Source organism: Nilaparvata lugens, chromosome 3, assembly GCF_014356525.2.
Source record: "Nilaparvata lugens isolate BPH chromosome 3, ASM1435652v1, whole genome shotgun sequence".
NCBI classification, from domain to species: domain Eukaryota; kingdom Metazoa; phylum Arthropoda; class Insecta; order Hemiptera; family Delphacidae; genus Nilaparvata; species Nilaparvata lugens.
In genome coordinates, this window is record NC_052506.1 from 93,511,825 (window position 1) to 93,539,167 (window position 27,343).

The following is a 27,343-nucleotide window of genomic DNA, read 5'->3' on the forward strand; positions in this document are numbered from 1 at the left end:
GTTTCAATGTAGGAGATCCTACAATTTATTACTTCTCTATTAAGTTTAGAATTCAATTCTCAATTAAGTTTGAAGTTTAATGTTTTATAATTTATTGAAGAAATTTGGACTTAAATGTATTGTTTCTATATTGACGAAGCCTATTGCATGCTTGTATAATGTTTAATGACTAATAAAAACTCTTATTCTCATTGTTATTCAACGATAACTCAGGGTTTTCCATAGCACTGATCTATTCCGGTTCAAGTGTGTAGCAGCCTCTTCTACTGAAATAAGAGTTGACCTACCTTCTAGAAGGTTGTGGAGGTTGTCCTAATTCAGAGGCTTTCACTATAAATCGTGTTGTACAAAGTGAACTTGTTTTGGGTGGGTTCAAGAATAAAGAGTCAGTTATCAGTTATCAATGTGAATCTCAGAATGATTTGTAGCAACTTTACTGTTGATCAATGCACATCAATTCAATGATAATGTTGATTAATTTAAATGAGTAATCCATAATTATAAATTGAGAAAATAGGCTACACCAATATTTTCATCAATGTAGTTTCCCAAAACTTGATAATTGTTTACTTAAAAATAACATAGCCAATCCCTAAAACTGAATGAATTGAATGCTGGAAATGTTTCTATGATATATTTTTGTAAGAGATGAATAAATAAATAAAGTCTTTGCCATTTTATCTAGTGATCACAGAAGGAATAGTGCACGGCAGCTGATGGCGACTCGTCATTATCTTGTTCGAGCACTTGAAAAGTGCACGAAAGCTAGCTGGAAGCGATTGGATCAGGATCGACAAGTCCTTGCAAGTAAGAGCTGACTTCTGAAGTCAGTTGATCGCAGGGAATTTCTCTTTCCTCCCTGCTAGCTATCACTCTCAACTTCACTACTCCTCGCTGAATTTCGGATTCGCCCAGTATTATGGCCAGAGGAATGCCCGACTCTTCGCAGTGCTGCAGTTGAACTAGTAGTTTCGGATTGAGCTTGTACGAATGTTCAACCTGCAACAAATATAATTTATTAGTCCTTATCTGCAAATTGGCTTACTGAAACTACTGAAGACTAAAGGCAGACACATATGAAATAGCAATGAATAACTGTTAATAAATAGTTATTTGAATATCTAGAGTGAAAAGTACTGTTTTTCTCCCAGAGGGGAAAAGTTTGAGAGCAACAATTTCCCTGAGGGAGAAAAAGCATTTTTCACACATGATGTAGACAACATTTTTCCTCCGCCTACATTTTTTATAGAAACTGCGAATCAATTTTAATAACTCACGTTGGGACAATGTTTTCTTTTAAAACATAACCTAAAATCTAAAACCTAAAAACCGGTCGTCTGGTTGGCACTGTCGATTGCGCTATTCAGCTATTCATCGGCAAAAGTTGTAACAATTATCAGCTGGCCGACTATCAACATTTTGTACGTTCTGTGTACAGTAAATTGTTCCAGTTCCAATCGTAAATTGTTCCATCACGTGACTAGTGCAAAATGTTCCCATGGAATGCCATTTCAAAATCGTTGGTTCAAGCTTTTGGCGCGCACATCATATAAAGTTGATTTACACTTGTTTAATCGACAGAGGCTGGCTCAAACAGCAATCTGGTTTGTGGACTGTATCATTAATTACATCGAGAACTTTTGAGTTGTCTGGCGTCGGGTGGCAAGTTGAACAATTAAAATGGCTAAGTGCACAATAACATAGGCCTACCTTCATGTCCAAATCCTCCTTGCTTCCAGGATCCCGGGTCCAGATCACGATACGAGACGAGACGACACTTGTAATAAATCACAATAAATCAATAAATCACTTTGCAAAAATCGACATTACGAGAAGTGAGCTGTTCGGTTGGCTGGCAAACGGCAACTGGCCACAATTATGTTTTGCGCATCACCGTATAATTGCCCCCTCCACCACACAACGCCAGACAAAGGGGAACATTCATATAACGTCCGAACATTCCGCCCACCTTGGAAGAACTTCCAATAACAAAAAAAACCCTATAACAAACCCTACTAGGGAAACTAGGAAAGAAAAGGAAAATGTCTTCACTCCTCAGGGGCCCTTGAGGAGACTTGCAAAAAAGGAGTAGGAGGCCCACGGAAAGGAGAGGATGGGACGAGAATAATGACTATATACAACCAATATAGAATAAAAACAAGAAACAAAGCAACTTGGGAACCTTTCCCACATATGAAACGAGAAACAAAAAAAACTAACCACTAAACTTATTGAAGTTCCCTTCAATAAGGCCTAATCTTCATCAATAGGGAGGAGACATACCCTATTGACAGCCCTAGTGAGACTTCCCTTTGCAGTCTGTACCTCCACCACTCTCACAACTCCATCCTGTCCAGGAAATATCTTCGTTATTCGGCCAAGCCTCCATTGTAGAGGGGGTAGGTTACTTTCCTTTAAGAGAACCATACTTCCAATATTAACATTACTTTGTTTTTTGTACCATTTTGTTCGGGTTTGCAAGCTAGATACATACTCCAATTGCCAACGTTTCCAGAATGAAGATACAATTCTTTTGAGTAAACTCCATCGATTTCTTAAGTTCACCGGTTCAATTGATTCCTCTGGCTCTGGCCAAACCTTTGGGCTTTCCATGAGTACAAAATGACCTGGAGTTAACACACTTAAATCTCTTGGGTCTGAACTAACAGGGGTCAATGGTCTTGAATTCAATATCCACTCAATTTGGGTTAATACAGTACTGAATTCTTCATACGTTAGAATTTGATTACCAACTGCAGCCTTGAGCAATCTCTTAGTAGATTTTATTCCTGCTTCCCAGATTCCTCCCCAATGTGGAGCTGCTGGAGGGTTGAATACCCACTTGATTCCTCGATTACCCAGCTCTCTAGTCATCTCCTCATTGAACCTTGATGCTTTTGTGAGCTCATACCATTGTGACAGTTTTCGGCTTGCTCCCACAAAATTGGTACCACAATCACTATACATCGTGTGAACAGTGCCTCTTCTTGCTAGGAATCGTTTCATTGCAGCTAGAAAAGCATCTGTTGATAATTCCGAGACTAATTCTAGATGTACAGCCCGAGTTGAAAGGCAAATAAATAAACAAATATATGCCTTGTATATTCTAGCCTTCCTCAGTCGCCCTAGGGTTATATCAAAAGGTCCACCATAATCAACCCCTGTATTTAGGAATGCCTTGACTCCTTGCAGTCTAGCAGACGGGAGGTCTCCCATGAGTGGTTGTTGCCCAGTGGGTTTTGCACGAAAGCATTCCATGCATTTAATTGTTCTCTTACGAATTATGTCTCTTGCTCTCAAGATCCAAAATTGTCTTTGAATGACTGCTTGCAAATTAGCTGGGCCAGGATGTAAATACAGTTTATGGTAGTGATCTATAATCAAATTTGTCACGTGATGAGTTTTTGGGAGCAACAATGGGTATTTATTTCTATCAGATAGGCTTGAATTTCTCAGTCTTCCCCCCACTCTTAGTAACCCAGTTGAATCCATAAAAGGGTTCAACTGTTCAAGACTTTTTGTGATGGATTTATCGTTTGATTGTATAGCAGCTATAGCATCGGGAAATGATTCCTTTTGTACTAATGCAATTATAGAGAGCATTGCTTCATTCAACTCTTCAGTGCTCAACGGACCTGTATGTTTGCTAGCTTTATTACAACAGTTGTGAATGAACCTCTTAATCCATGCTGTCACTCTCTTCAATACAGTCAATGAGGAAAATTTATTTATAAGAAGAAGTTCATGTGAGGGCTCTTTACTCTGTGTTGATAGTGTAATTTTTCTTGCTTCCAATTCAATCTGTTTGGAATTTTCATCATCATTACCGTGGAGTTGGTGTGGCCAGCACTCCAGTGGTTTGGCTAACCAATCAGGACCATTCCACCACAGAGAATTACCAATCAATTCGTTGGGCAATAGTCCATGACTAGCACAATCAGCAGGATTACATTCGGTTGGCACATATCTGAATTGCTCTGTAGACAGGTGTTCCTGTACTTGACTTACACGATTTGCCACAAACGTAGCCCAACGATGAGGTGAAGACCGAATCCAACTCAGTGCCACGGTTGAATCAGTCCAAGCTGCAATATAATCTATGTTTATAATTTTTGAGAGCACTTCTTGAACTTCATGTAATAATCTAGCTACTAGGACAACCGCACAAAGCTCCAGACGTGGCAGTGTGATTTTCTTCAATGGAGCTACCTTGGCTTTAGATCTTAGTATTGTGCATACCATGCTACCATCCTTCAATGAGGCTCGCAAATAAACCACTCCAGCATAGCCGCGTTCTGAGCTGTCAGCAAAACCATGCAGCTGTATATTTTCACACAACTCAAAGTTCAAGCAACGAGGAATATTCAGTTTTTCCAACAGGGGTAATTGGTTGCAAATAAACTCCCATTTTTTCACTACCTCCACGGATGCTATATCGTCCCAGTCACATCCAGATTGCCATAGATATTGAATTATACTCTTGATGGTAAGCATGAAAGGTGTCAAATATCCTAATGGATCAAAAATTTGTGCTAAAGTTGATAAAATGTTTCGTTTTGTAGCTAGCTTGGATGGAACCTTTACCCTGTAGAAGAGGTAGTCACCAATTGGATTCCACTGGAAGCCAAGAATTTTAGTGGTTTTGTCAGACTCCAAAGTGAAATCTTTTGCTTCAATAGCACAATGCTCAGGAGGGAGATTTGATAGAATGGCAGGATGATTGCTGGCCCACTTTCGCAATTCAAATTGCCCTTTGATTAACAATTCAGTAAGCTCGGACTGCAGTTGCTTGGCTGCTTCCACTGATGGGACTGATGTGACTATATCATCCATGTAAGTAGAAAACCGTAAAGCTTCAGAGGCTGCAGGGAATCTTTGTCCTTCATCTTCAATCAACTGATGCAAGGTACGAATAGCAAGAAATGGCGATGATGATACACCATACGACACAGTTGTTAGAGTATACTCTTTCATTTCTTCTCTATCATCAGCTCGCCAAAAAATCCGTTGGAAGTCATGATGTTTCCTATTCAACGAGATATTTCTATACATTTGTCTAATATCACAAACAATTGCCACCTCCTGAGATCGAAATCTCAACAATAGACTTGAAATATCTAATTGTAAGCTGGGCCCAATGTGGAGAATCTCATTCAATGAAGGACCATTTTCAGTTTTCATTGAGGCATCAAAGACTACCCGAAATTTACTGATATTTCCATCCTCTGTTATACGACAAATACAATGATGAGGAATGTAAAAATTGTATTTGGTTTGGTTGACTGGTTCGGGTGCTAGCACCATGTGCTTTTGTTTCAAATAATCCTCCATAAACTCATTATACAACTGTCTCAATACAGGATTTTTTGATAACCTACGTTCCAATAGTATAAATCTTTTCAAGGCTAATTCTCGACTCTCATTTAATAATTCTGGTGTTTCCTTGAATGGTAATTCTACAATGTATCTACCAGTATTCGAACGACAAACAGTTGTTTTGTATATCTCTTCACAGGCCATTTCACTTTCCGATAATTTTTTTGTCATAGGTGGCTCTTCTACGGCCCAAAATCGCTTCAACAACTCTTCTAAATTAGAATTGGAATACGTGCACAGATTATTTGAGATAGTAGAACTCTCCTCTGATACCTTACCCATCAGGCAGTAGCCCCATACAGTTTCTAGGGCAGATGGTGTACCCGCTGGACCAATCACCTTTCTTCCAGTCAGAATGAAGGGGAAGTATTCAGCACCCAATAGAATATCAACCTCCTCTGAAAGGAAAAATTCAGGATCTGCTAGATCCAGTCCTTCAATATGTGCCCAGTACGCATTTCTTATCTGATTTGTAGCTGCTATCTTGTTGACTACCAACGCGGTAACTTTTAATGAAGGGGAGTTCGGTGTTTCAAATTCACAGTTAGTGATTTCATCTGCTACTTCCAATTTAGTATCAGATAATCCATAGATTGGCAAGCTATGTGTTTTCTGCACCACTAAACCCAGTTTTTTCATGCATCGCCTTGTAATAAATGACTCGGTGCTTGCACTATCCAATAATACTTTGACCGTTTGATAATTGCCTTGATTATCTCGAACTTCCGTTCTAACAGTTGATAACAATACTACGGAACTCTTTACATTCGAGAAAACCTTCTTAGCTGAGTCAGTAACAAATGTTTGATGGCCTTGATCAGCGGCGTCGTGCACGTCTACCCTGCTCATTTGTTTATTACCGGCCAATGTGTTGGTGTTTTCAACAGACGGCTGTCTCGGCTCTAAATGGAGGAGCGAATGATGGCGCGAATTACAGTGACTGCACGGCTTCCTTCTCCTACAATCTCTAATAAAGTGCCCTGCCAACAAACAGCATAGACATAGTTTCCATTCTTTTACACGTTTTAATCTATCAGACGGTTTGAGATTCAAGAACACTTCACAGTTTTCCAGTTCATGAGAATTATTACATTCAATACATTTCAGCTCGTCCGATTTCGCTTTAACAATCATAGCTGAAGCTTTGTAATTTCCCATAGCGGGTTTCGATTTCCCAAACTGCTTACGTGAGGAGGCTTCTGACGATGTAGATGACCCCAATAGATCAGTGGATTTAGTAGCCTCCAAAATAACAGCTTCATCATTCAAAAATATTTGGAAGTTTTTCAAATCGGATACTGTTCCATTTCTTAGCAGTCTCTGCCACTTCTCTCTCAATCCTTCAGTCAGTTTTTTACGTAAGACAAATAATAACGGAATCGACCAGTCATTAACTGCATGACCAATTGGTTTTAGTGCTGCAATATACTCAGCTAAATGAGTGATGAATTTTCGTAGCGAGTCTGGTTGCTTATTAACTGCTGGCATATCAAAAATTGCTTGCAAGTATGCGTCAGTCAGATTGTAAGAGTCATTGTAGCGATTCAATAATAATTTCCATGCCTCAGCATAATGATCACTTGTCAATGGGACTACAGAAATGACTGACAGTGCATCGCCTCTCAGTACAGACCGAAGATACATATGTTTTTGTATGTCAGCAATTTGACCATTATTATGAACCGTGGCTTCGAATAAATCTTTAATTGACTCCAAATTTTCAAATCGCCGTCAAAAGTCATTAAAGGAAGCTTAGGTAGGGCAACTGGCGAGATATTTCCAGTTGTAGGTGAAGAAGCTACATTGGAAGAACTAATATTCAAATTTGTTTGAGTGGATGGTAAGCTTTCGAGAATAGCCTTGACATTGAAAAAAGTGTCATCAAATTGGCTCATCAAATTTTCAAGGTCACTTGTTTCCAATCGAGGATTTTGTTTGTTATAGTAGCTCTGCATCTTATCTATTATGTCATTGAACTCCACCTGGTGGTGATCGATATGCTCACCCATAACTTTCAATAAATTCTTCATTTTTTTATTTTTCGGATCTTTTCGACAGCTTCGGCAATTTCATTAATCCGTTTTATTTTACGAATTAATGCATCTCTTTGAAATGTCAAATCTTCGATAACACCCATAGTGCGGCGATAACAGTGAGCGCTCGTCGAGAGAGTGAGACAAAGAACCAAACAAGAATAAGAGGGAAAACACGAGAGCAGGCGACACAATGGAACGAACAATGGCTGGCTTATCTAATCATACAAGCCAAGCCAGCATTTCAACTATGCTCGGTAGAAATGATCGGTTACAAGGCTAATAATACCGTATCGATACTCATTGGAACAAACAATATCTGCTATTAATAACGAAGTAACGACAATAATCAATGCAAATAACTGCAAGTATCCTTTGAAAAAAGTAACAGTTCCAGTTACTGTTACAGCTAGACGACGTATAAGTCTTTCTCTACTTATCGACACGAACTTGCCAGTCCAGCGTTGTGGCGCCAATGCAACAATCTTACGCAATAATACTACGACACAATTATTTACGAAAATATTACTTGTTCTACTCAATTTCCAACTTAAATTGAGCCCAAATTTCTTAAGAATACCACAATTAAAGCGTATATTCATCTACGACGACAAAAACAAGCCATATACACAGAACAAACCAAGAATAAAATAGGCATAAAAAACGACAAACCTATTAGACAATATTTCAAACTTAAGTCCTTTTCAAATTCGATTAACAAATCAATCCCGGACGGTTGGACCAATGTTTAATCGACAGAGGCTGGCTCAAACAGCAATCTGGTTTGTGGACTGTATCATTAATTACATCGAGAACTTTTGAGTTGTCTGGCGTCGGGTGGCAAGTTGAACAATTAAAATGGCTAAGTGCACAATAACATAGGCCTACCTTCATGTCCAAATCCTCCTTGCTTCCAGGATCCCGGGTCCAGATCACGATACGAGACGAGACGACACTTGTAATAAATCACAATAAATCAATAAATCACTTTGCAAAAATCGACATTACGAGAAGTGAGCTGTTCGGTTGGCTGGCAAACGGCAACTGGCCACAATTATGTTTTGCGCATCACCGTATAATTGCCCCCTCCACCACACAACGCCAGACAAAGGGGAACATTCATATAACGTCCGAACAACACTAAAATGTGTCGTTTACTAGCTGCGTGAATGAAGAAAGGCTGTTTTACAAACCTACCGTCTAGAAAAGTGTAAATTTCTTCTATTCCATTACTCTCAAATTTTCTATCGAGAAAAATTCATTTAATGAATGGTTATCAAACATCATTGTTGGTAATGTATTCTATGCTATGCTATGGTAAACAAACTATCAGCGCATGCGCAGAAAAGCAAGCAGACTACAATAATATTGACCAATGAGAGCTCAGATAGTTGGAACCTGTTGGAACTGTACCAGGTCGGACAATTTACTACACTTCGTCTGTGGGGGCAGAAAGTTGGAACTGGAACAGGATTCTGGAACAGAATCTGTCAAAATTCCTCCCATGGAACGTGGAACTTTTTACTTGGTAAATATTGTGAATCGGACAATTTACCACATTCCATGTACACAGAATGGGCCCAATGGCTGACTCCAGTTCGCGCGTTTCAGATTTCAATCACAGATGAAAAATATTTGTTGGCTGGTATTTTGAATAGAATAAAGTATATTTTAATGGCATAAAAAGACACGAAATGAATATCACTAATTTACTATGATAATATGAACCAGTACATATTATTATTTAGACTCTTTTTATAGTGGAAAATAATATTTACTGGAATAATAAAAAACAGTTTAAATTATTATTATTTAGACTGCTTTTATATGGTACTTTGTTTTCAATGTTTCAACAGTTTTCATCACGGTGAGTAGTAATTTTTGCCATAGGACAATGATAGTTTAATACCAGCCAAATCATCCAAGAGATTACTACAAAACTTCCTTCAACTTATTACATACAATCATACATTGACTCCTTCTTGACTTCAGTTAGGAATTAAACGTTTCCTTTCCGTGGGGTTTCTACTTTCTTTCTTGCTTTCTATGTTGTAGTGAATGTGACATTGTGAAAACTTGAATATTTATTTACAATATCTAAATAAAAACAATATCAAAATGAAAAAAAACAGGCGCTAGCCTAAAACTTCTTCTGTTCCTAAATTTTTAGAATAAAATGTTCAAAAATCAAATTTATTTTATAAGAATATCAATTTAGAATAAGAGTGAAACTCTGAAATCCTACTTGAAATTGCTACTACCACTAATCTATTAAAACTATGTGAAACTTAATTAACCGACGATTTAGCCTTATACACCATGAGCTTCACATTTCATTTTCAATTTGATCAATTTGAACTCACCTATTAGAGAGTTAAAATCATTTGCCGATTGTTCATTCGTCTCTCACCAGCATTCCTCCTATTAGGTACCGACTTACAAGCCTAAACTTGAGTTTATTGACAGCAAAACCCCAGTAATTTGATTGTATGGTAGGAGATGTTAGTATTTCTCCATAATTGGAAAAATAAGACATTGATGTTGTCGAAGTATTTATATTTATATCACTATGACAATACCACTATATTAAAAGTACAAGTATGATAGGATATAGTGATATTTTATAGATGGACACAAAGTGGAAGCTGCATTTTTTGTTCAAATGCCAATTAATAAATAATTATTATTAAACGAAAATCTCAACTAAATGCTGAAAATCACCCCGAAGACTTCTGCTACTGCAAATATTGACAACAGTAAACAGCTAGATGGAAATTCGATGAGCGCTACTATACAAAAATTATTTGTCAGCCCGGGAATCGAACCCAGTACCTCCTAATTGCCGGTCAGGAATGCTTACCCTTACACCAAACTGACAATCTCTGGATAGCAGCGCTCATTTTTATACAAAGCCATTTCGGCCAGCCAGTCTAAAGTGGAAGTTGCATTTGTTCAAAAGCTAATTAATTAATTATTATTATTTAACGAAAATCTCAATTATAAGCTGTAAATCACCCCGAAGACTTCTGTTACTGCAAATATTGACAACAGTGTAAGCTGCTAGATGGAAATTCGATGAGCGCTACTATACATAAATATTAATTAGCATGGCTTTGTATAAAAATGAGCGCTGCTATCCAGAGATTGTCAGTTTGGTCTAAGGGTAAGCATTCCTGACCGGCAATTAGGAGGTACTGGGTTCGATTCCCGGGCTGACAAATAATTCTTGTATAGTAGCGTTCATCGAATTTCCATCTAGCTGTTTATCCTGTTGTCAATATTTGCAGTAGCAGAAGTCTTAGGGGTGATTTACAGCATTTAATTGAGATATTTGTTTAATAATAATTATTGATATTTTATATTTTAATGTGGTAGATGTTAGTATTTCTTCATAATTGGAAAAATAAGACACTGATGTTTTCGATGTATTTATATTTATATCACTATGTCAATACCACTATAATATAAATATACCAGTATGATAAAATATAGTGATATTAGCAACATCAATGTCATACTCTTTCAAAAATAAAGTGTTTGATACATGATTGTAATAGCAATAGAGTAAAGACTGCATGAGCTTTGATATTTTTTACTGTATGGTAATAGTGACTCACATTAAAGCCAGCATCCCACAGCTTCACCTGACACGATCAAATAAAAAATCATCTTTAGCATCTGTCTCATTACTGACGCACAAGCCTAAAGCTCAAGTACCCATCAACCTTGAAAAATCACAGAATTGGATTGGTCTGGAATTTGAAACTAATCAGTAGGGATGAGTTTCACCAAATTCACGTTAACTCTTCGCTTAGTAATCTCCAGTTAACACTAAGGTTCAACTAAACTCGTGGTTTCGGAATCTAGTTGGATTTTCTAGGTTAGGTTTTACATGCTTACAACGTGAAACAAGTGTCATGGCGGCTCACAGCCACCCTGATCCACTAATCTATCGTTTCGTAATGTAACATTAGTTTTCGTTGATGAAATCAAATTTCTTAAGCGGTCGTCACACCAACGTCTGCTAGCGGTAGCGAGCGAGCTCCCGCGGAGGTAGTTTTTCTGGAAGCAGTTCACACCAAAAAACGTCCGCCAGCGGTAGTTTGGTTTTGTTCTTGTTTTGATGAGGCTGGTTCTCTAGAAGTGGGGGAAGGCCGGCAACCAGAGCGCTACCGATGGCGAAGTTCTGGAGTTCGCTTTCCATATTATTAGATTGGCCACGTCAGACCGAGCTCACTACCGCTAGCGGTACTCCCACTAGGAGACGTTTCAAAAGTTCGCCTGGCTCGCGAAGTGAAACTACCGCCGAGATACTACCTCCGCGGTAGCGAGCTCGGTGTGACCTGCACAACTTAATAACATGGAAGGCGAGTTTTTTGACTTCGCTACCGCCGCGGATGCGAGCTCGGTGTGACCTGCCCTTTAATCTTTCGTAAAAGTAATCAGTTAGGCTCATCTCACACTTCGCGACTCAGATCGAGAAAAGACTCGATTCTAGTCGAGAGCATGTGTTCCCAAATGGTGACACTCAGACCAGTCGATTCTAGTCTCCGCGACGTCCCCATTTGAAAACACATGCTCTCGACTAGAGTCGAGTCTCGACCTGAGACGCAAAGTGTGAGATGAGCCTAACTGATGATTTTAACGAAAAATTAAGAAATTCAAATTTATCAACGAAAACTAATGTTACCTTACGAAACGATAGATTAGAGTGGATCAGGGTGGCTGTGAGCCGCCATGACACTTGTTTCACGTTGTAAGCATCTTAGACCAGTTATAGAATAGACACGCCCCATTGTATATTCATACTGAAAGTCGATGATGCCAACATTTACTGCCATATCGCGCCATCGTGACGTCAGCAGCGGATAGAAAACTTTTCTGTAGAGTTTGTTTACATTGTTTTCCATAGCAGATTGTGTCTATTTTAGCGAGAGCGCAGCAGGAGTTTACCATTTTCATAAATAATAATTTACTTTCATCTGGAATAGACACAATCTGAAAGTTTTCTATCCAATGCTGATATCACGATGGAGCGATATGGCAGTAGATGTTGGCTTCAGAGGCTAGACTTCTAAGCGTGTTCATTCAATAACTGGTCTAAGATAAGCATGTAAAACCTAACCTAGAAAATGCAACTGGATTCCGAAACCACGAGTTTTGTTTTTATTGCACAGCTTTATATAGGTCACCAGAAACTGATGTAGCGTGTTTTGTGGATGCTCTAGAGATTTTTCTGAATGAGACAGCACATTTCGAAAATAGGTTAATTGTTGGTGACTCTAATATTGATATTCTTGATAAAAATTTGTCTCTTGTGGGTAATAGATTTTTGGATAATCTTCTTGAATATGGCTTTATAAATTATCTCTATGGCAGTACTAGATGTACTGTTTTAAGTGAATCGTGTATCGATCAGATTTTTTTGAAAAGTAAGCATTGTCTATTCAAATCAGCTATATATAATTGTGCAATCACAGATCACAATGCAGTGATGTGTTGTGTAGAACGTAAGAGCCGGTTGTCATATGGCAGAGATGTTGAATCTGATTCCCAGGATGTTCAGGCTTTATTATTTAATGAAGATGTTTTTCAATCAAAAATTAAAACAGAAACATGGAACGATGTTCTTCAGGAGAACGATCCCAGACTAGCTTTCTCTTTGTTTTATGATAGACTTCGTTCATTATTTGACTCTGCAAAAACTGTTAGGAGAAGGATTAGTAATAATACAAAGAAAATCAAACCTTGGTTGACTAATGGTATTCTTCGATGTATGAGGCGAAGAGACAAAATGTCTCATAAGGTTCCTAAACAACCATTTAATGTACAGCTGATGGATTGTTTTAAATCATATAATCGAAAACTGAAGTCGGCATTGCGAACTCTAAAGGAACAGTATTTCAAGAATAAATTAGTTGAATGTGGAAATAATCTAAGGGCTGTATGGAAGGTTGTGAATGAAGCAACAGATACCCCTTGTAAAACTAATTGTTCTATTAAAGAGTTGGTTACCAAGGATAATCGCATTTTGAGATCTTATCAAGTAAATGAAATAGCAGAGGAGCTTAATGAACATTTTGTGAGTGTTGGTAGAAGAATTTCTGAAAAAATTACCAAGGTAAAGGACAAGATTTTTAGGGAAAAAACTAATAGATTGTTTTGTAATTCGTTTTTCTTTTTTCCTGTCATAGCAGAGGAAATTGATATGTGTATTAAAAACTTGAAGAAAGGGGTAGCACCAGGATTTGATGGAATTTTTTCTAAATGTCTGAGTTCAAATTCTCGCATAATTTCAGTTCCTCTGGCTCATGTAATAAATTTATGCTTTTTGAATGGTGTTTTCCCCGACGAGTTGAAAAAGGCCACTGTTATTCCTTTGCATAAGAATGGTAACAAAAGTGATCCAGGGAACTATCGCCCAATTTCTCTGCTTTCATGTTTGTCAAAGGTGATTGAGAAATGTGTTAAGACTCGTTTGGTCGAATTCTTGGAAAAATATGAAATTTTATCTAATTGCCAATTTGGTTTTCGTAAGGGTGTAAGTACTTCTGATGCTGTATATAATGTTACTAAGAGAATTATTGAAACACTGGACAGGGAAGAAAAATGTATAGCTGTGTTTTTAGATCTCCAGAAGGCTTTTGATACAGTGGACCACAATATTTTATTTAGAAAGTTAGAAGGTATTGGAATTAGAGGTGTTGCTTTGGGTTTTTTCAAAAGCTATCTCAGTTGTAGATCACAGGTGGTTGGTGTTGATGGTATAATGAGCTCAGAATTAGAAATTACGATGGGTGTGCCACAGGGAACAGTTCTGGGTCCAATATTATTTTTGATTTACATTAATGACTTACTCAAGATAGAGCTTGAGAGCTGTTCTTTGTTTTCTTTTGCTGACGACACTGTTGCTATTTTCTGTGCATCAAAATGGGAAGATGTTTTTTGTAGAGCCAATGAGGGTTTGAAAGTTATAAAAAACTGGTTAGATTTCAACTTAGTTAGTTTAAATATAGCAAAAGCTACTGCAGTGTCATTTTCTTTGACCTCAGAGGGTCAGCCAGATAACCAGGGGAGTTTGGCTTTTCATGAAACTGGATGCGATGATAATAATTGTCTATGTCCTATAATAATATTTAAGAACAGCACCAAATACTTGGGAATAATCATTGATAAGCATTTGAAATGGAGAGACCATATTTCATATTTATGTTCTAGGTTGAGGAAGACGCTGTATAAGTTTGTTCAACTGAGAAATATTTTTACAGTTGAGCAAATTAAAATGGTTTTCTTTGCGCTTGTGCAGTCAGTTGTGCGATATGGTATAATTGGCTGGGGTGGTTGTGGTGTTACCGTTCTTAAGCCTCTTATAGTATTGTATAGGAAAATTATTAAAATATGCTTGAAAAACCCGGTTAGATATCCAACAAATTTGCTCTATAAAGAATTTAATGTTCTCAGTATTGAGCACTTGTATGATCTTGACCTAGCTAGTTTTGTCTATTCGTGGCCCAATAGATTCCCTATAGCCCCTCATGGCGGCTATGTTACTCGTAGACAATCTGAGAGATTTTTGCTAGAACCACCTTGTAGAACAGCGGCTGCCAGTGCTCATGCAGCGTATTATGGTCCTAGACTTTTAAACCGTCTGTTGCTTGAAGTTTCTGGAGCATCCCAATGTATACCAATTTGTTATTATTCTTTCACTTTCAAAACTTTTAGACAGTATCTTCGACACTACTTATTAGGGAGACAAAATGAAGACTAATTTTGATTTATTTCTCAAATCTGTTTGTAAATCTCAATTCTATTCTCAAAATACATATCTTACTTAGTATAACAGAGCAGAAGAGAATTTGTTGTTTTATTTTTAAATATTGGTGATCTTTATCTTTGATGTAGAACATATAGTTGAATCTCAATTAGGCCTATACTGATTACAAGAGCAACATTTGTATGAAAATAGCATAAGAGAATGGAATTTTCTTTTTTTCTTGATATTGTAATGTAAAATTATAAAATCTAATTATGTTATTAATATTACGATGTATATTAGTATCTTATGCTATCCAACATTCTAGAGATACACCATCCCTCATCACAAGCTTTGCTTAAAGAGGGATGCAACAATATTATTTAGAATATGATATTTTATGTAAATATTCATTATTTTATAAAGAATTTGTATTTTATGTTTGTAAGTATGAATTGTATATTAATTTTTTGTTGACATTAATAAATTGAATTGAATTGAATTGTTTACCAAATTGAGTGGAGATTAGCCTACAAATTTTAGTAATCAATAATAATATTATAGCGCAGTTTTTTTTAGTTGTATGATTTATTCAATTTAATTTAGGCTGTAATGTTTGAATAATTATTGTTCTACAGTTTTTTTTTTGTAAATAAGTAAAATTTCAAAAGCCACAGGATGTGTTCTAGCCATTCTGTCAATGTTGTGTTGCCTAAAGCAATCAACCAATTTATTGAAGGGTTCCCATACATATGACTCACTCTTTATATTTTGAAGATAGCAATAAGTGTTTAATTTTCATACAATTCTTTCATTTTCATTAGAATGATGTGAAGTGGTTTGTTTCTTGGACTTTAATAACTGAAACCAGATCTCATTAGAAGTTAATTCAAAGTATGTCTACCTACCTTGGAGTACAGCCTCATAAATGACGCCGGTGTAATAGTCGAGGCCCCTGGCGAGACTCAAGTCGAAGGAGATGCGATCGGTGATACCGTAGAGGTCGACATACTTGAGCAGCAGCCGCATGGCAGCCAGACCGGCAGTGGCCGACTGTGACGTCATCAGACCGACGTCACCAGCCAACTTGTCGATCAGGTCTAGGCCGCCATTCATGCGCACGTACTCGCCTATGCGGTCGGCCACCTCCGCTGGCAGGCCTTTCTCGTCCACCATTTCCTGCTTCACTTCTGTCCACGGTGACTGCAATAACACAAAACAAAGCACGATGCAATCGATGCACTTAATTCAACAAACCAGAATACAGGAAACTCTCTGCTCAAAAGAGCACTTGCTTTGTTCCTACTTAACAACACACTAAGGCTAGACAAACACCAGTTAGTCAAGACAAGATAAGACATGATCAGACACGTTTAGTCATAATACTTTACATAGTCGCTTATGAAGACATGTCTAATTGCAATCACTTATCAATGTGAGTTGCGTCATAAGCAACAATGTGAAGTATTGTGTCTGATCATGTCTTGGCTTGTCTTGACTAACTGGTGTGTGCCTAGCCTTAGTAATGTCATGATAACGTGATAATCTAAGATACAAGTCAATGGTTTGGCATTTCTCTTAATGTTTAAATTTTCATAATATGTTTAATAGATTTTCATGAAATTTGACAGGTATGTTCCTTTTTTTAATTGCGCGTCGACGTATATACAAGGTTTTTGGAAATTTTGCATTTCAAGGATAATATAAAAGGAAAAAGGAGCCTCCTTCATACGCCAATATTAGAGTAAAAATCAGACTATAGAATTATCATAAATCAGCTGACAAGTGATTACACAGATGTGTGGAGAAGCCAGTCTATTGCTGTATTTCCATAAGTTCTATAGTTTCAATCAGGTACTTGTGGATTAGAATACTGCGTGAGGTCTACTGTTCACAGAACTACTAGTAAATGCAAGGAAGCTCCTGAATCATTATCGAACACAAGTAACAGAGGACACAAAATACGGATTTAGGGTAGCGCACTAAGCTGGATCATAGAGAAAAGATAGCATGAGAAGATATCCCATATAGGTCGATGTTTGGACAGTAATGTCCACTCTACCACTTTTCCACTCTACCGCGTTTACAACAGAGTTGGAAACTGATTTTCAACAAATTACGGCAATTTGTAATCCACTAAATCAGGCTCAGAAAATTCCTGTATATTCCACGTTTTTCCCGCAGGTTATATCTCATGATTAATGTTGATTCAGTGCTGTATTTGTAAAATGAAAATCACAGCAATATTTCGTTGTCAAATAGTGAGAAAATCCCTGTTTCAAACAAAAATGTCTTTTTCCTACAGTTACGTTGAAAAGTGGCCATTGTTGCACTGATTACAGAACGCAAAGAATCACTTTTCCGCTCTAGTGCGGGAATAGTTATTTGTATATCTAGAGTGAAAAGTACGACTTTTTCTTCCTGAGGTAAAAAGTTTGAAGCCCGAGGCGAAGCCGAGGGCAACAATTTTCCTGAGGGAGAAAAAGTATTTTTCGCTCGTGATGTACATAACATTTTTCCTCCATCTACATTTTTTTATAGAAACTGCAAATTAAATCATTCTAATAACTTACGTATTGGTGACAATGTTTCCTAACAACATAACCTAAAATCTAAAACCTAAAAACCGGTCGTCTGATAGGCACTGCTGATTGCGCTATCTATCGGCCAAGTGTAACAATTATATCAGCTGGGCTACCAAAAATGGCTGACTCCAGATCACGCGTTTCAGATTTAAATTGCAGAATGCAGATCAAAAATATTTGTTGGCTGGTATTTTGAATAGAATAAAATATTTTAAAAATTGTATAAATTTTTATCGTCTACTAATATTAAGAATATAATATCATACAAACATATATTTCATGAGTTGATCAAATTTCTGGTTGTGGTATTGAATTCAGATGACTCAATGACAGACACCTCTATTACGCTTTCTCATCTGAGCTTAGACCTTCTAACCTATTACCATGTAAGTTTTTAAAATAGAGATCCTTCCCATGTTATTTAAATGGAGTCACTTTTACTCCCGAGGGAGTTTTTCTGTTTTTTACTACCTAGAGCGAAAAAGTGACACTTTAGTATTATGTTTCAGGGAGTAAAGTAAGTACTTTAGACAGTAGGTGGAGGAAAAAAATTTTTCTGCACTCCAGATTTGCAACATGGCAACGCAAAATAGTTAGTAGGTTATATGGAGCAACAGTGCAGCAAAATCAAAATGAAGTTGGTAACAGTGACTGCTGTGGCTGCTATAGTGAGCAGAGGTGCAACGAAGCACAACGAGCTAATTATTAAGTATATATTATAACCAAGGACAGCGACAGCACAGTGCTATAATAAATTAAGGTTTTTATCAATAATAAAATTACACAGAAAAACATTTGATGGATTTCAGGCAATTTTACCCATAATTTCCCACTTTTCGTATTCAATGCTAACTGTAGGAAAAATTTAATGTGAAATACGTGCGCAAAGTTCCTCTGCTGCACTCAACAAACCATTCGCCTACGGCTCGGGCGTAAACGTTTCTTTCGGTGCAGCAAACTGTTACTTTGCGCACTAGTTGCACAAATAACTATTTCCGCTCAGTGTGAGAAGCTTGCCAAAAAATGTTACCCTCTACAAGTCCACGCCGATTACGCAGGGCAGAAAATTGACAACTTATGTTGCTTTACATTTGAGAACTGCAATTTGCTTTCTATTAAAAAATGACACTTTTTACATAGAAAACTATTTGTGGACAACATTTTGATGCTAATTTTGGAGTAAACGAATCTTGAGATTCTTTATTTCTTACAAGAACATCATTCAAATAATGACAGGGAGAGGAAAAAAGGTAACCTTGTGCGATTCCTCTCCCCAATGTTACATACATAGATACTATTTTTTCGTGTCTACTCTTCATAGAGAAGTGAAAAATTATTCAAACCTGGGCCCACCTTATCGAGCTTATCAACAGCCGAACAAATAGTTCGGAATTTTTCAGCGGGCACTCCGCACGTCTCGAAGATGCCATCAAGCAGCAGCCGGTGGTTGACCTTGATGACGTAAGAGTTCAGCTTCAGATCACTCAGGATTTCGCTGACAACGCGTAAGCACTCGGCATCAGGCAACATTGGGTCGTAGCTGCCCGCTATGTCGAAATCCTGTCAAATAAACATGAAAAATTTTTACACTAAGAACAAAGATCTAGTGGAATTTCTCAAAATTGAGGTGAATGACAGAGATGTTGTCAGTACCACATTATTTATTTAAGCCAAACTTAAGTTTCAATACACTAAGGGCATCATCATCAAATCAAATCAAAATCTTTATTGCCGAAAACATGTTATAACAACGTCAGTAGCTGAAAAATTAAAACAGAGCATAAATAATAGAATACAAATTATACATATAATACAAATAAGCAATTACACAAATAATGTACAGGAGCTTTCATTGGAATTATATAATTATCACAGCAACTAAAATTGAGTTCGCACACAAATAACAAAAACTTAACGACACACTACCTGCTTAGTGTAAAATCTGAGTTGAAGTAATCCTCAATAGAATAGGAACATTTTTGAATGAATATTTTCTTTATATAGGACTTGAAGACCTATAAAAAGACTAAGACCTTAAAGACTAAGACTTTAAAGACTAAGACCATCCTCAGTGGTCTTTTTTGATTGAACAGTCTAACCCTCAGAGATAACATCTTTCATTTCACCTTAGTAAAAGATGTTATTCAATCGACGAGCACTTGTTTACAAGTATGGTCAATAATAGATATAATAATATTATAATATATAATGTTCGTACCCCAAAGTGATACTACTTGAACTAACGTTCTTAAAATGTATGTGTTTGAACGGTAAGACTACAGCAACATAGCCCATAGCTTCATTACACAGGAAGACGAACTAGCAGACAAATCGAAGACAGCGTGCCCTATCCCATGGTTTACCTAACAGCGTATACTTTCTCCAAGATATTACCTTGGTACGAATCACCATTGGATATGTTCGACCTCATAGCTCAAGTTTAAATTCACGAATTATAAAGTAACAGTGCCATTTGGCACTGTGATGATATGACTACACAAAATCAACTCATTTCATTCTCAACAAATATGTTCTTTACATCAGTATAAAATATCGGGGCACCGAGCTTCGCTCGTTATTCATTTATTGAAAAACAGAACACAATCATTCTTTAAAATGATTGAGGAAGGACTATCAGACACAGCCCAAAACTGTTTCTTCCCTGAATTTTGATTTATACACTATAAGTAGTCCAAAAAGTAGGTTATGTTCAATACACTTGAATTCAGGTCCAATTTCTAGTCCAAACATTTAAAAACAGAAAAGTTTCAATTAGGATTGTTTACAAACCAAATTGAATAACAAAATAACACTCACTAATCACTTAAAACTGTAACATAATGATTAACTTTGAAAATTATTATAATACTCTAATTTAGAATGATATACCATGTCATGTCAACAAATCAGATTATCTTGATCAAGTCGATTAAAATCTATAGATTTCTCGTGAGATAAGCTGATTGATTACAAATAGTTCAACAGCTGAACATAATTCTGTCTCTCTCCCACACAGGTATTCCCATCTTCCGTTATCAACAGACGACGAAATTATAATGTGTTTTTCCAAGGATGAATAATTATTATCCTTTTCATGTCCTTCAGTGAGTTTTCCCAGGGATGAGACCTAGTGCAATAGAATTTTTATATCATAAACCTACTATGTTCCAAATTTCGTTAAAAATCGTTAGAGCCGTTTTCGAGATCCGTTGGGCAAAAATAACCATATAAATGACCAAATATATACAGAAATTGCTCGCTTAATATAATAGGATATAAAATACATTAACTTACACATTGGTAGAATTCTCGATAACGGCCTTTCTGCATGGAGGGATTGTCCCGCCTGTAGACTCTGGCAATATGATATCGCTTGATTGACGATATTTTGTTCATAGCCACATACCTGGCGAAAGGAACTGTCAAGTCGTACCGAAGTGATAAAATCTCACCACCCTGATCAGCCAAGTCGTAGATGAGTTTCGAGTCTTCACCATATTTTCCTGTCAGAACTTCCTGAAATGAGAGAAAGTAAGAGGCACAATCATTATGCATTATACTATACAGCACTGTCATCAGTAAAGTACAAATTAATTCAGATTAGCCCTAAAAAAGGGTACCCCCAGTACTAACACAATATTCTAATTCTGAAACAAACAAAATTCGTCTTCATAAAAAATATTATCGATTTCCCCTAATCAAATCAAATCAAATCGTTTATTGCACAAAAAATATATACAGAAAACAACAAGAAGGAAATTGACAACTTTGTGCTACACGTCGGCAAAAGAAAACTTGTACCCCGACGTGGAGTCTTAATATATCTTATTCACTTGTACATAATATTAATATATAAAATAATCATAAAATATTATGATATAGGCTTACAATAATTAACATTCAACCAACTCAATATTCCATTCCAAGAAATAACAATAATTAAAGATATACATTGAGCTGAATTTTAAATTCATACAACATTAATCAATATCAAACCAAATCATTAATTGAATAAAAATAATTTTCTTTCATCCAGGTATGGAGTTCTTTTATTTTAGGCTTCTTTATCAACCATCCTCCTGGAACTTTATTATAGAGCTTATTTCTCAAATATGAAATACTTGTACGGGATAGGGTGCTGTCAACTCTTTCAATTATGAAAGAGTCCACCAGTTTGTTTTTCCATTACTTTTCATCATAATCTCGTGAATAGATCAACACTTTGAAGTGGTTGTAATTGATCATTAAACCTAATGAAACCAGTAAAGTTGAGAATTCAGAAGTTATTGAGATATTGGATGAAATAAACTGAAACCTAATTTTCAAATTTGAAAGGTCAAATTCAGCTAAGAACTGTTCTGACTAGGTTGGCAAAAACATTAAATATTTATTCCCAATAGAATCAGGCCTATTTTTGAATCCTTATGAATGTATATAATTCATATTCTACCCACATGACCTCATATTCCTTGTAATATGAATACACAACATTTTTCATCTAAGTTGATGCCACATGAAACTTGAAATCATTGCAGCCTGTGAATGAACAGTATCACATAATGTTTCTTACATTTCAATAATTGATTGCATACGTCGGTATTTTATTTGAAAAATAATGTGTGTTCACCACAAGGACAAGACATACAGGAATCAGCCTTATTATTGAAGTACAATGAATTCAAAATGATGCAATATCCAACCTCACATTCAAGAACGAATTGATACGATACAGCATAAATTTGAAACCAAATTTCTATATCACATTACACATGAGATTGCTAATCTGGGATACTGCATTTTTCTTACACATTTTCAATTATATCCTGTAATCCTCAGGAGTGTTAATTGGAAGAAAGAATGGTATATTATTAGGTTCTGACATATCCTGAAAATTTTACGTCTCTAGCTGGTCGGGAGTTGTCTAAAATAATTGTGCTACTGAACTCCTACGTTACAGACATAAATTGACGAAAATGAGTTGATAAAAACGTTGGAAGAATAGAAATAAATGCTGTTACCTTGAGCTCAAATACGGGCGTGTCGATTGTCTCGGCTCCATGTCTCTTGAACACTTTGACAATTTTGTCAAGTACCGAGTTTCGCAGCGCCATTGCCTTCGGGTCATAGTCACGTGTTCCTTTTGCTGTTTTCAGCACAAAATTCTTTGATGACTCGTCACCATCTCCTTCTTCTGCTAGTTTGGCTTTCAGCGCCAGAAGCTTTGAAACTTCTTCTGATACCTAAAATAAATGGAAAAAGTGAAAACGTATAGTGATTATATAGATGTACTAAGAAGTATCAGCCTTCACAATATTAGTTGCCACACCTGACACTATAGTCTGTAAAAATAAGTTGAGACTTGGCTCTCCATCCGAAGAAATTACAGGGTTGCCAAAATCGTGTAAGATTGCAACTTTCTCGAATTTATAATTTAACCTCAGAATTGGATGTAGAATTTATCATACCCCATATCCCAGTAGTGTAGTGTTCTAGTATCCCAGAAGTAAGTCTAATTGACAATTTAAGACTTACTCACTGGAGTGATAAAGATTATTTAACAAAATCTACAAGCAGAAAAAAGCACGCGTACGATTTGGAATTGTCTTTTTTGCAGTTTTCATAGTTTTTGTAGCTTCGTAGATTTGGAATTGATGTGAAAAAAATAAATAATCTTTGTTGATGAGGACGAAATCAATAGAAATCAAATAGGGCTAGGGACAAAAATTATATTTTGTGATTTAAGGAGAGCAATAATTGTTCTCTTAAATAGCTTTTAACCAATTTTTTTGAGGCAAATTAAAATTTTCCCCCATCTTAGCCACCCGGAACATTGCTTACTGGAATCTGTACGATTACAGAATTATTATTCATTCATAATTTATTTTAATTTTCTTACAGGTTTTTGTATGATAATATGAATGAATCCGTAAATTTGATACATACCTGAGGAGAGAAATGTAAAAAAGACGTTTTCAACCCAAGAGAAGTTACATTGGACACTCGCAATGTGGCGTGTAGTCGACATTTGAATAACACAGATGAGAGTATCGCCATTGAAGGATAGATTCAACCAAGCGTCGTGGTTTTATGAAAGAGGATAAAAGTCAGGCATTGGTCTCCATTTACTCATTCTTCATAGACTAAGAATAAAAAGAACTATCACTAATATAAAAATAACCATTTTTATTGAAATCGTAGTCAGAAACTTGAATATTTATCGCTAACTACTGGGGAGACGAACACGGGAAATCGAGCAGACGGTAAGTTAGTAGCTTACTTGGTCTTACTTGATTTTGTTTAGTGACCAGTTGGAAATATTTTAGCATTTATTAATAGATGACACTAAATTTGTCAAATACTAAATTAAACATGATTAACTACTATAAAAGGATAATCTCGAGTACGGTATAAATTGAGTAACAGAGTATGCAATGTGATTTTAATGAGACTAATCTGAAATTCGAATAGACTTGACCCTTAAAATTTTAAATTGAATCGTGACCAACAAATTTGATAAAGTTTTCAAGTTTACTGTAATCATGCGTGGATTTAAAAACAATATTTAACCTTCTTTCTTGGGTCCCAGGGACCAAGGCAATTTTTTTAGTTATAATTTTTCGGCAGTTCGCGTTACTTCCTATTGTGACCCATGTAAATGCATGTCAGTAGAAACTCCAACTTGGTGTAGAATGTCAGTGCTCTTTGACTTGTTGTTTTCGTGAAATGACGCTTATTGGTCCTCAGGATCCAAGGGTCACGACTAACGTAACGTTTTCATTTTTTCAAATGCACATTTTTATGCAATAGTGATTGGATTCAAGCAGTCAATATGTACCTACGTTTTTAACAGAAACTTCGAAGAATGTAGAAATTGACTTCTAGATCTATATTTCAATGACATCAGTGATACTGAAGATAAATTCATAGTTCAAGATAAGAATATTCTCACTTAGTAGGATGATAGTGAAATCAATGAACTTCATGTGAACTTCCCTAAAAGTAAACTTTATATGACCTTAGGCCTATATATTTTTGATGTTTCTAATAGTGTTTTGTGTAGGTTTTAAGATTTATAATAGTATTCATAACTATAATTTCATTACTTTTACAAAGATTGTGCAACATGAACTGGAGGGTAGGGTAAAAACCTAAGATTGAACTATATACATACTTTGTATGTATTGTCATGCTTGATTTCAGAGAAGAAAACTGAAAATGAATATGATGTTAACTCTAGGATACACCAACATAACACTAGACATAGGAATAATATAAGAGTCGAGTATTGCCAATTTACAAGGTCTCAAAAAAACTGGCAATACATGTCAATAAAACTTTATAACGCTTTGCCTGAAAATATCAAAAGAATGAGCTTTAATAGTTACTGTAAATATTTGAAAAATGTACTGGTCAATGAATGTTTATATAAAGTTGAAGATTTCTTTGTAATAGATTTTTTAAATTGATGTTTTCTGGGTTATTAATGACGTTGTTGTAAAATTTTAATGTTGTGTGACAATAAATAATTTGATTGATTGATATGACCTTCCAATTTTTTCAATATCTTTCTAGTAATGTTGCATTTAAATGTATCATCATATTATTCATTGTTATTATAAATAACTAACTATATATAATTTTTTGTCCACTTTATATAAAATAATAACCAAACATTAGCCTACTTGTCACTACCCTAAAAATGGAAGGTTTCATAAATTTATTTTTATAATAAAGATTGATTTCTGCTTTACATATATGTGCTCGTTGCGTTCATTAATTACCCTTAGACATATTCGAATCAAAGAATAACATTATATCATGAAATATATTGGAATATTTAATATGGAACAAGTGTGTCCCCGGACCCAAGGGTCACGACTACCGTCACAAAAAAAATAGGGTCACTACTATAGTGAGGTCCAGTTTATAATGACAGTGGATGAAGATAGAAGAATAGCGTTGCCGATTCTCTGCATTAATTAATTATATTTTTACACTGTCAAAAACATAATTGGCAACGTTGTGGACCTAGAAAAGGATAGTACCACCGGATTCGTCGAATGATTGACAAGGATACCAAAACCAAAGTTGATCAAATACTGTCATTATAACATGGACCTCACTATAGAAGGTTAAGTTTTTAGCGTAAATCTAGGTCCAGTGCCGACCTGTCATCAAACTTTTGGTTGGGACCTATTTAGTATGTTATTTTGATTACAAAAATTAAACGGTGGTCACTATTGTTTTTGAAATAAACAAAGTTCAAAGTAGCACAAACTTAAATCTTAAACAAAAAACCTAACTCCCTAACCTACCATTTAACCTTTGAAGCACTAATAAAAATAGCTCGTCCTGATCTCTAACCGGCGTAATTCTAAATCCAGAAGGTGTATGAAAAGTCTTGATCAAAGGAAGGTTAGAAAACTATTTTTTTAATTTGAGATGAGTGATCGCCGTTCAATTTTTGTGATCAAAATAACATAATAAATCGATCCCAACCAAAATTTGACAACAGGTATTTCGGCACTGGACACAGACTTTAGCCCAAATTTGAATATTAAGATTTATTATGCAATAAATATCCATAACATTGTCATACAATGCATTATTTTACATGCAGCAGTGATAAACTTAACCTCAAATCAAATACAAACCTTTTCGTTAGCAGCCTTTTCAGATTTTAGTTTTCGAACAAGATCTCCTTGTTCTTTAATATCTTGTAATAGTTTGGCTTTTATATCACTCATAATGTAATTAAATAGAAATAACAGTTAAAAAACAAACATTAAATAAAAAACTGATTAGTCTGCAATACACATGTGCCGTAAACTTATGATACAGCAAAGTAGTTTTTTTAGTAACCTATAAAGCTACAAACCGTGAAGCATTTTTTTCTTTCTCAGTCACTCATTGAATTTTCAACATCTTCCTTTACTCTCTCTGTTTGCGTCATATGAAAACGCATGCGTGGAAACAAAAATCAGCTGATTATGAAAGTACTGCAACTGAACTTTTACTTTTACTCACTAGGCTGCAGCACTAATCTAGCCAGAGAAAGCGGGAGTTTTCAATTTTTAAAGTCTATTTATTTTAATAACGTAAAATAGAATTTACATCAAAAATTAATACCGTATACTGTTGGAGTCGAGTAAAATGTTCAGTTATTAACTCTCAATATTCTTTACAACCTTAATCTTAACCTATTCAACTACGGTACCCATTAGAAATCAGCCAATATTTATCAATTAAAATTTTACTATTTCCTGCACTGCCATCGCATTTTTATATAATGCGATTATTATAGTAAAGATGTTATTATTAGGAATTCTGACAGATAAAAGTGAATCTCATTGTAGAATTTCAACACCCTTTCCTTCACCTCTCACCCTTCCTATAGTGAGGTCAACGTTATAATGGCAGTGTTTGGTTAGCAATAGTATTGCTATCCTTGTCTATCATTCAACAAAGCTGATATCTCTTTCTCGCTTTATGGCCGGGACACACATATCAGCACCGAGCCCGCGCCGCGGCACGGCCGTGTGACGGACGTACTACGGCGAGTGAGAAAACAAATGCTTTCAAACGTGTAGGGACAC

The 27,343-nt window shown here is 36.0% G+C and overlaps 2 protein-coding genes across 3 annotated transcripts; both read right to left on the reverse strand.

Moving 5' to 3' along the window:
* Window positions 1-390: 390 nt before the first annotated feature.
* Window positions 391-11,059, reverse strand: LOC120350311 (histidine--tRNA ligase-like; the record flags this gene model as incomplete). The annotated part of the gene is made up of 2 exons (XM_039422970.1): window positions 391-999; window positions 11,027-11,059. Coding segments are annotated over 2 exons (267 nt in total), but the record flags the coding sequence as incomplete, so codon positions are not given.
* Window positions 11,060-15,971: 4,912 nt separating this feature from the next.
* Window positions 15,972-26,684, reverse strand: LOC111058287 (histidine--tRNA ligase). 2 transcript variants are annotated; one of them, XM_039425090.1, is made up of 6 exons: window positions 26,402-26,637; window positions 23,691-23,887; window positions 22,766-22,987; window positions 21,042-21,263; window positions 19,101-19,307; window positions 15,972-16,365 (listed from the first exon to the last, which is right to left on the reverse strand). In XM_039425090.1, exons 2-6 carry the CDS (start codon window positions 23,799-23,801, stop codon window positions 16,063-16,065), a joined length of 1,065 nt encoding a protein of 354 aa, XP_039281024.1. In that variant the 5' UTR covers window positions 23,802-23,887; window positions 26,402-26,637; the 3' UTR covers window positions 15,972-16,062. The 2 variants fall into 2 exon arrangements, with proteins under 2 accessions (XP_039281024.1, XP_039281025.1); XM_039425091.1 differs by lacking the exon at window positions 23,691-23,887 and having other exon boundaries at window positions 26,402-26,684.
* Window positions 26,685-27,343: the final 659 nt, after the last annotated feature.

Bases quoted from the DNA above. Each gene is read 5' to 3' on its own strand.
- LOC111058287 (XM_039425090.1), bottom strand. From the start codon at position 23,801: ATGGCGATACTCTCATCTGTGTTATTCAAATGTCGACTACACGCCACA. The intron at 22,988-23,690 runs GTATGTATCAAA...CATTTATTTTAG, and splicing joins TTTTACATTTCTCTCCTCAG to GTATCAGAAGAAGTTTCAAA. The intron at 16,366-19,100 runs GTGGGCCCAGGT...GTGTTATTGCAG, and splicing joins CTGTTGATAAGCTCGATAAG to TCACCGTGGACAGAAGTGAA.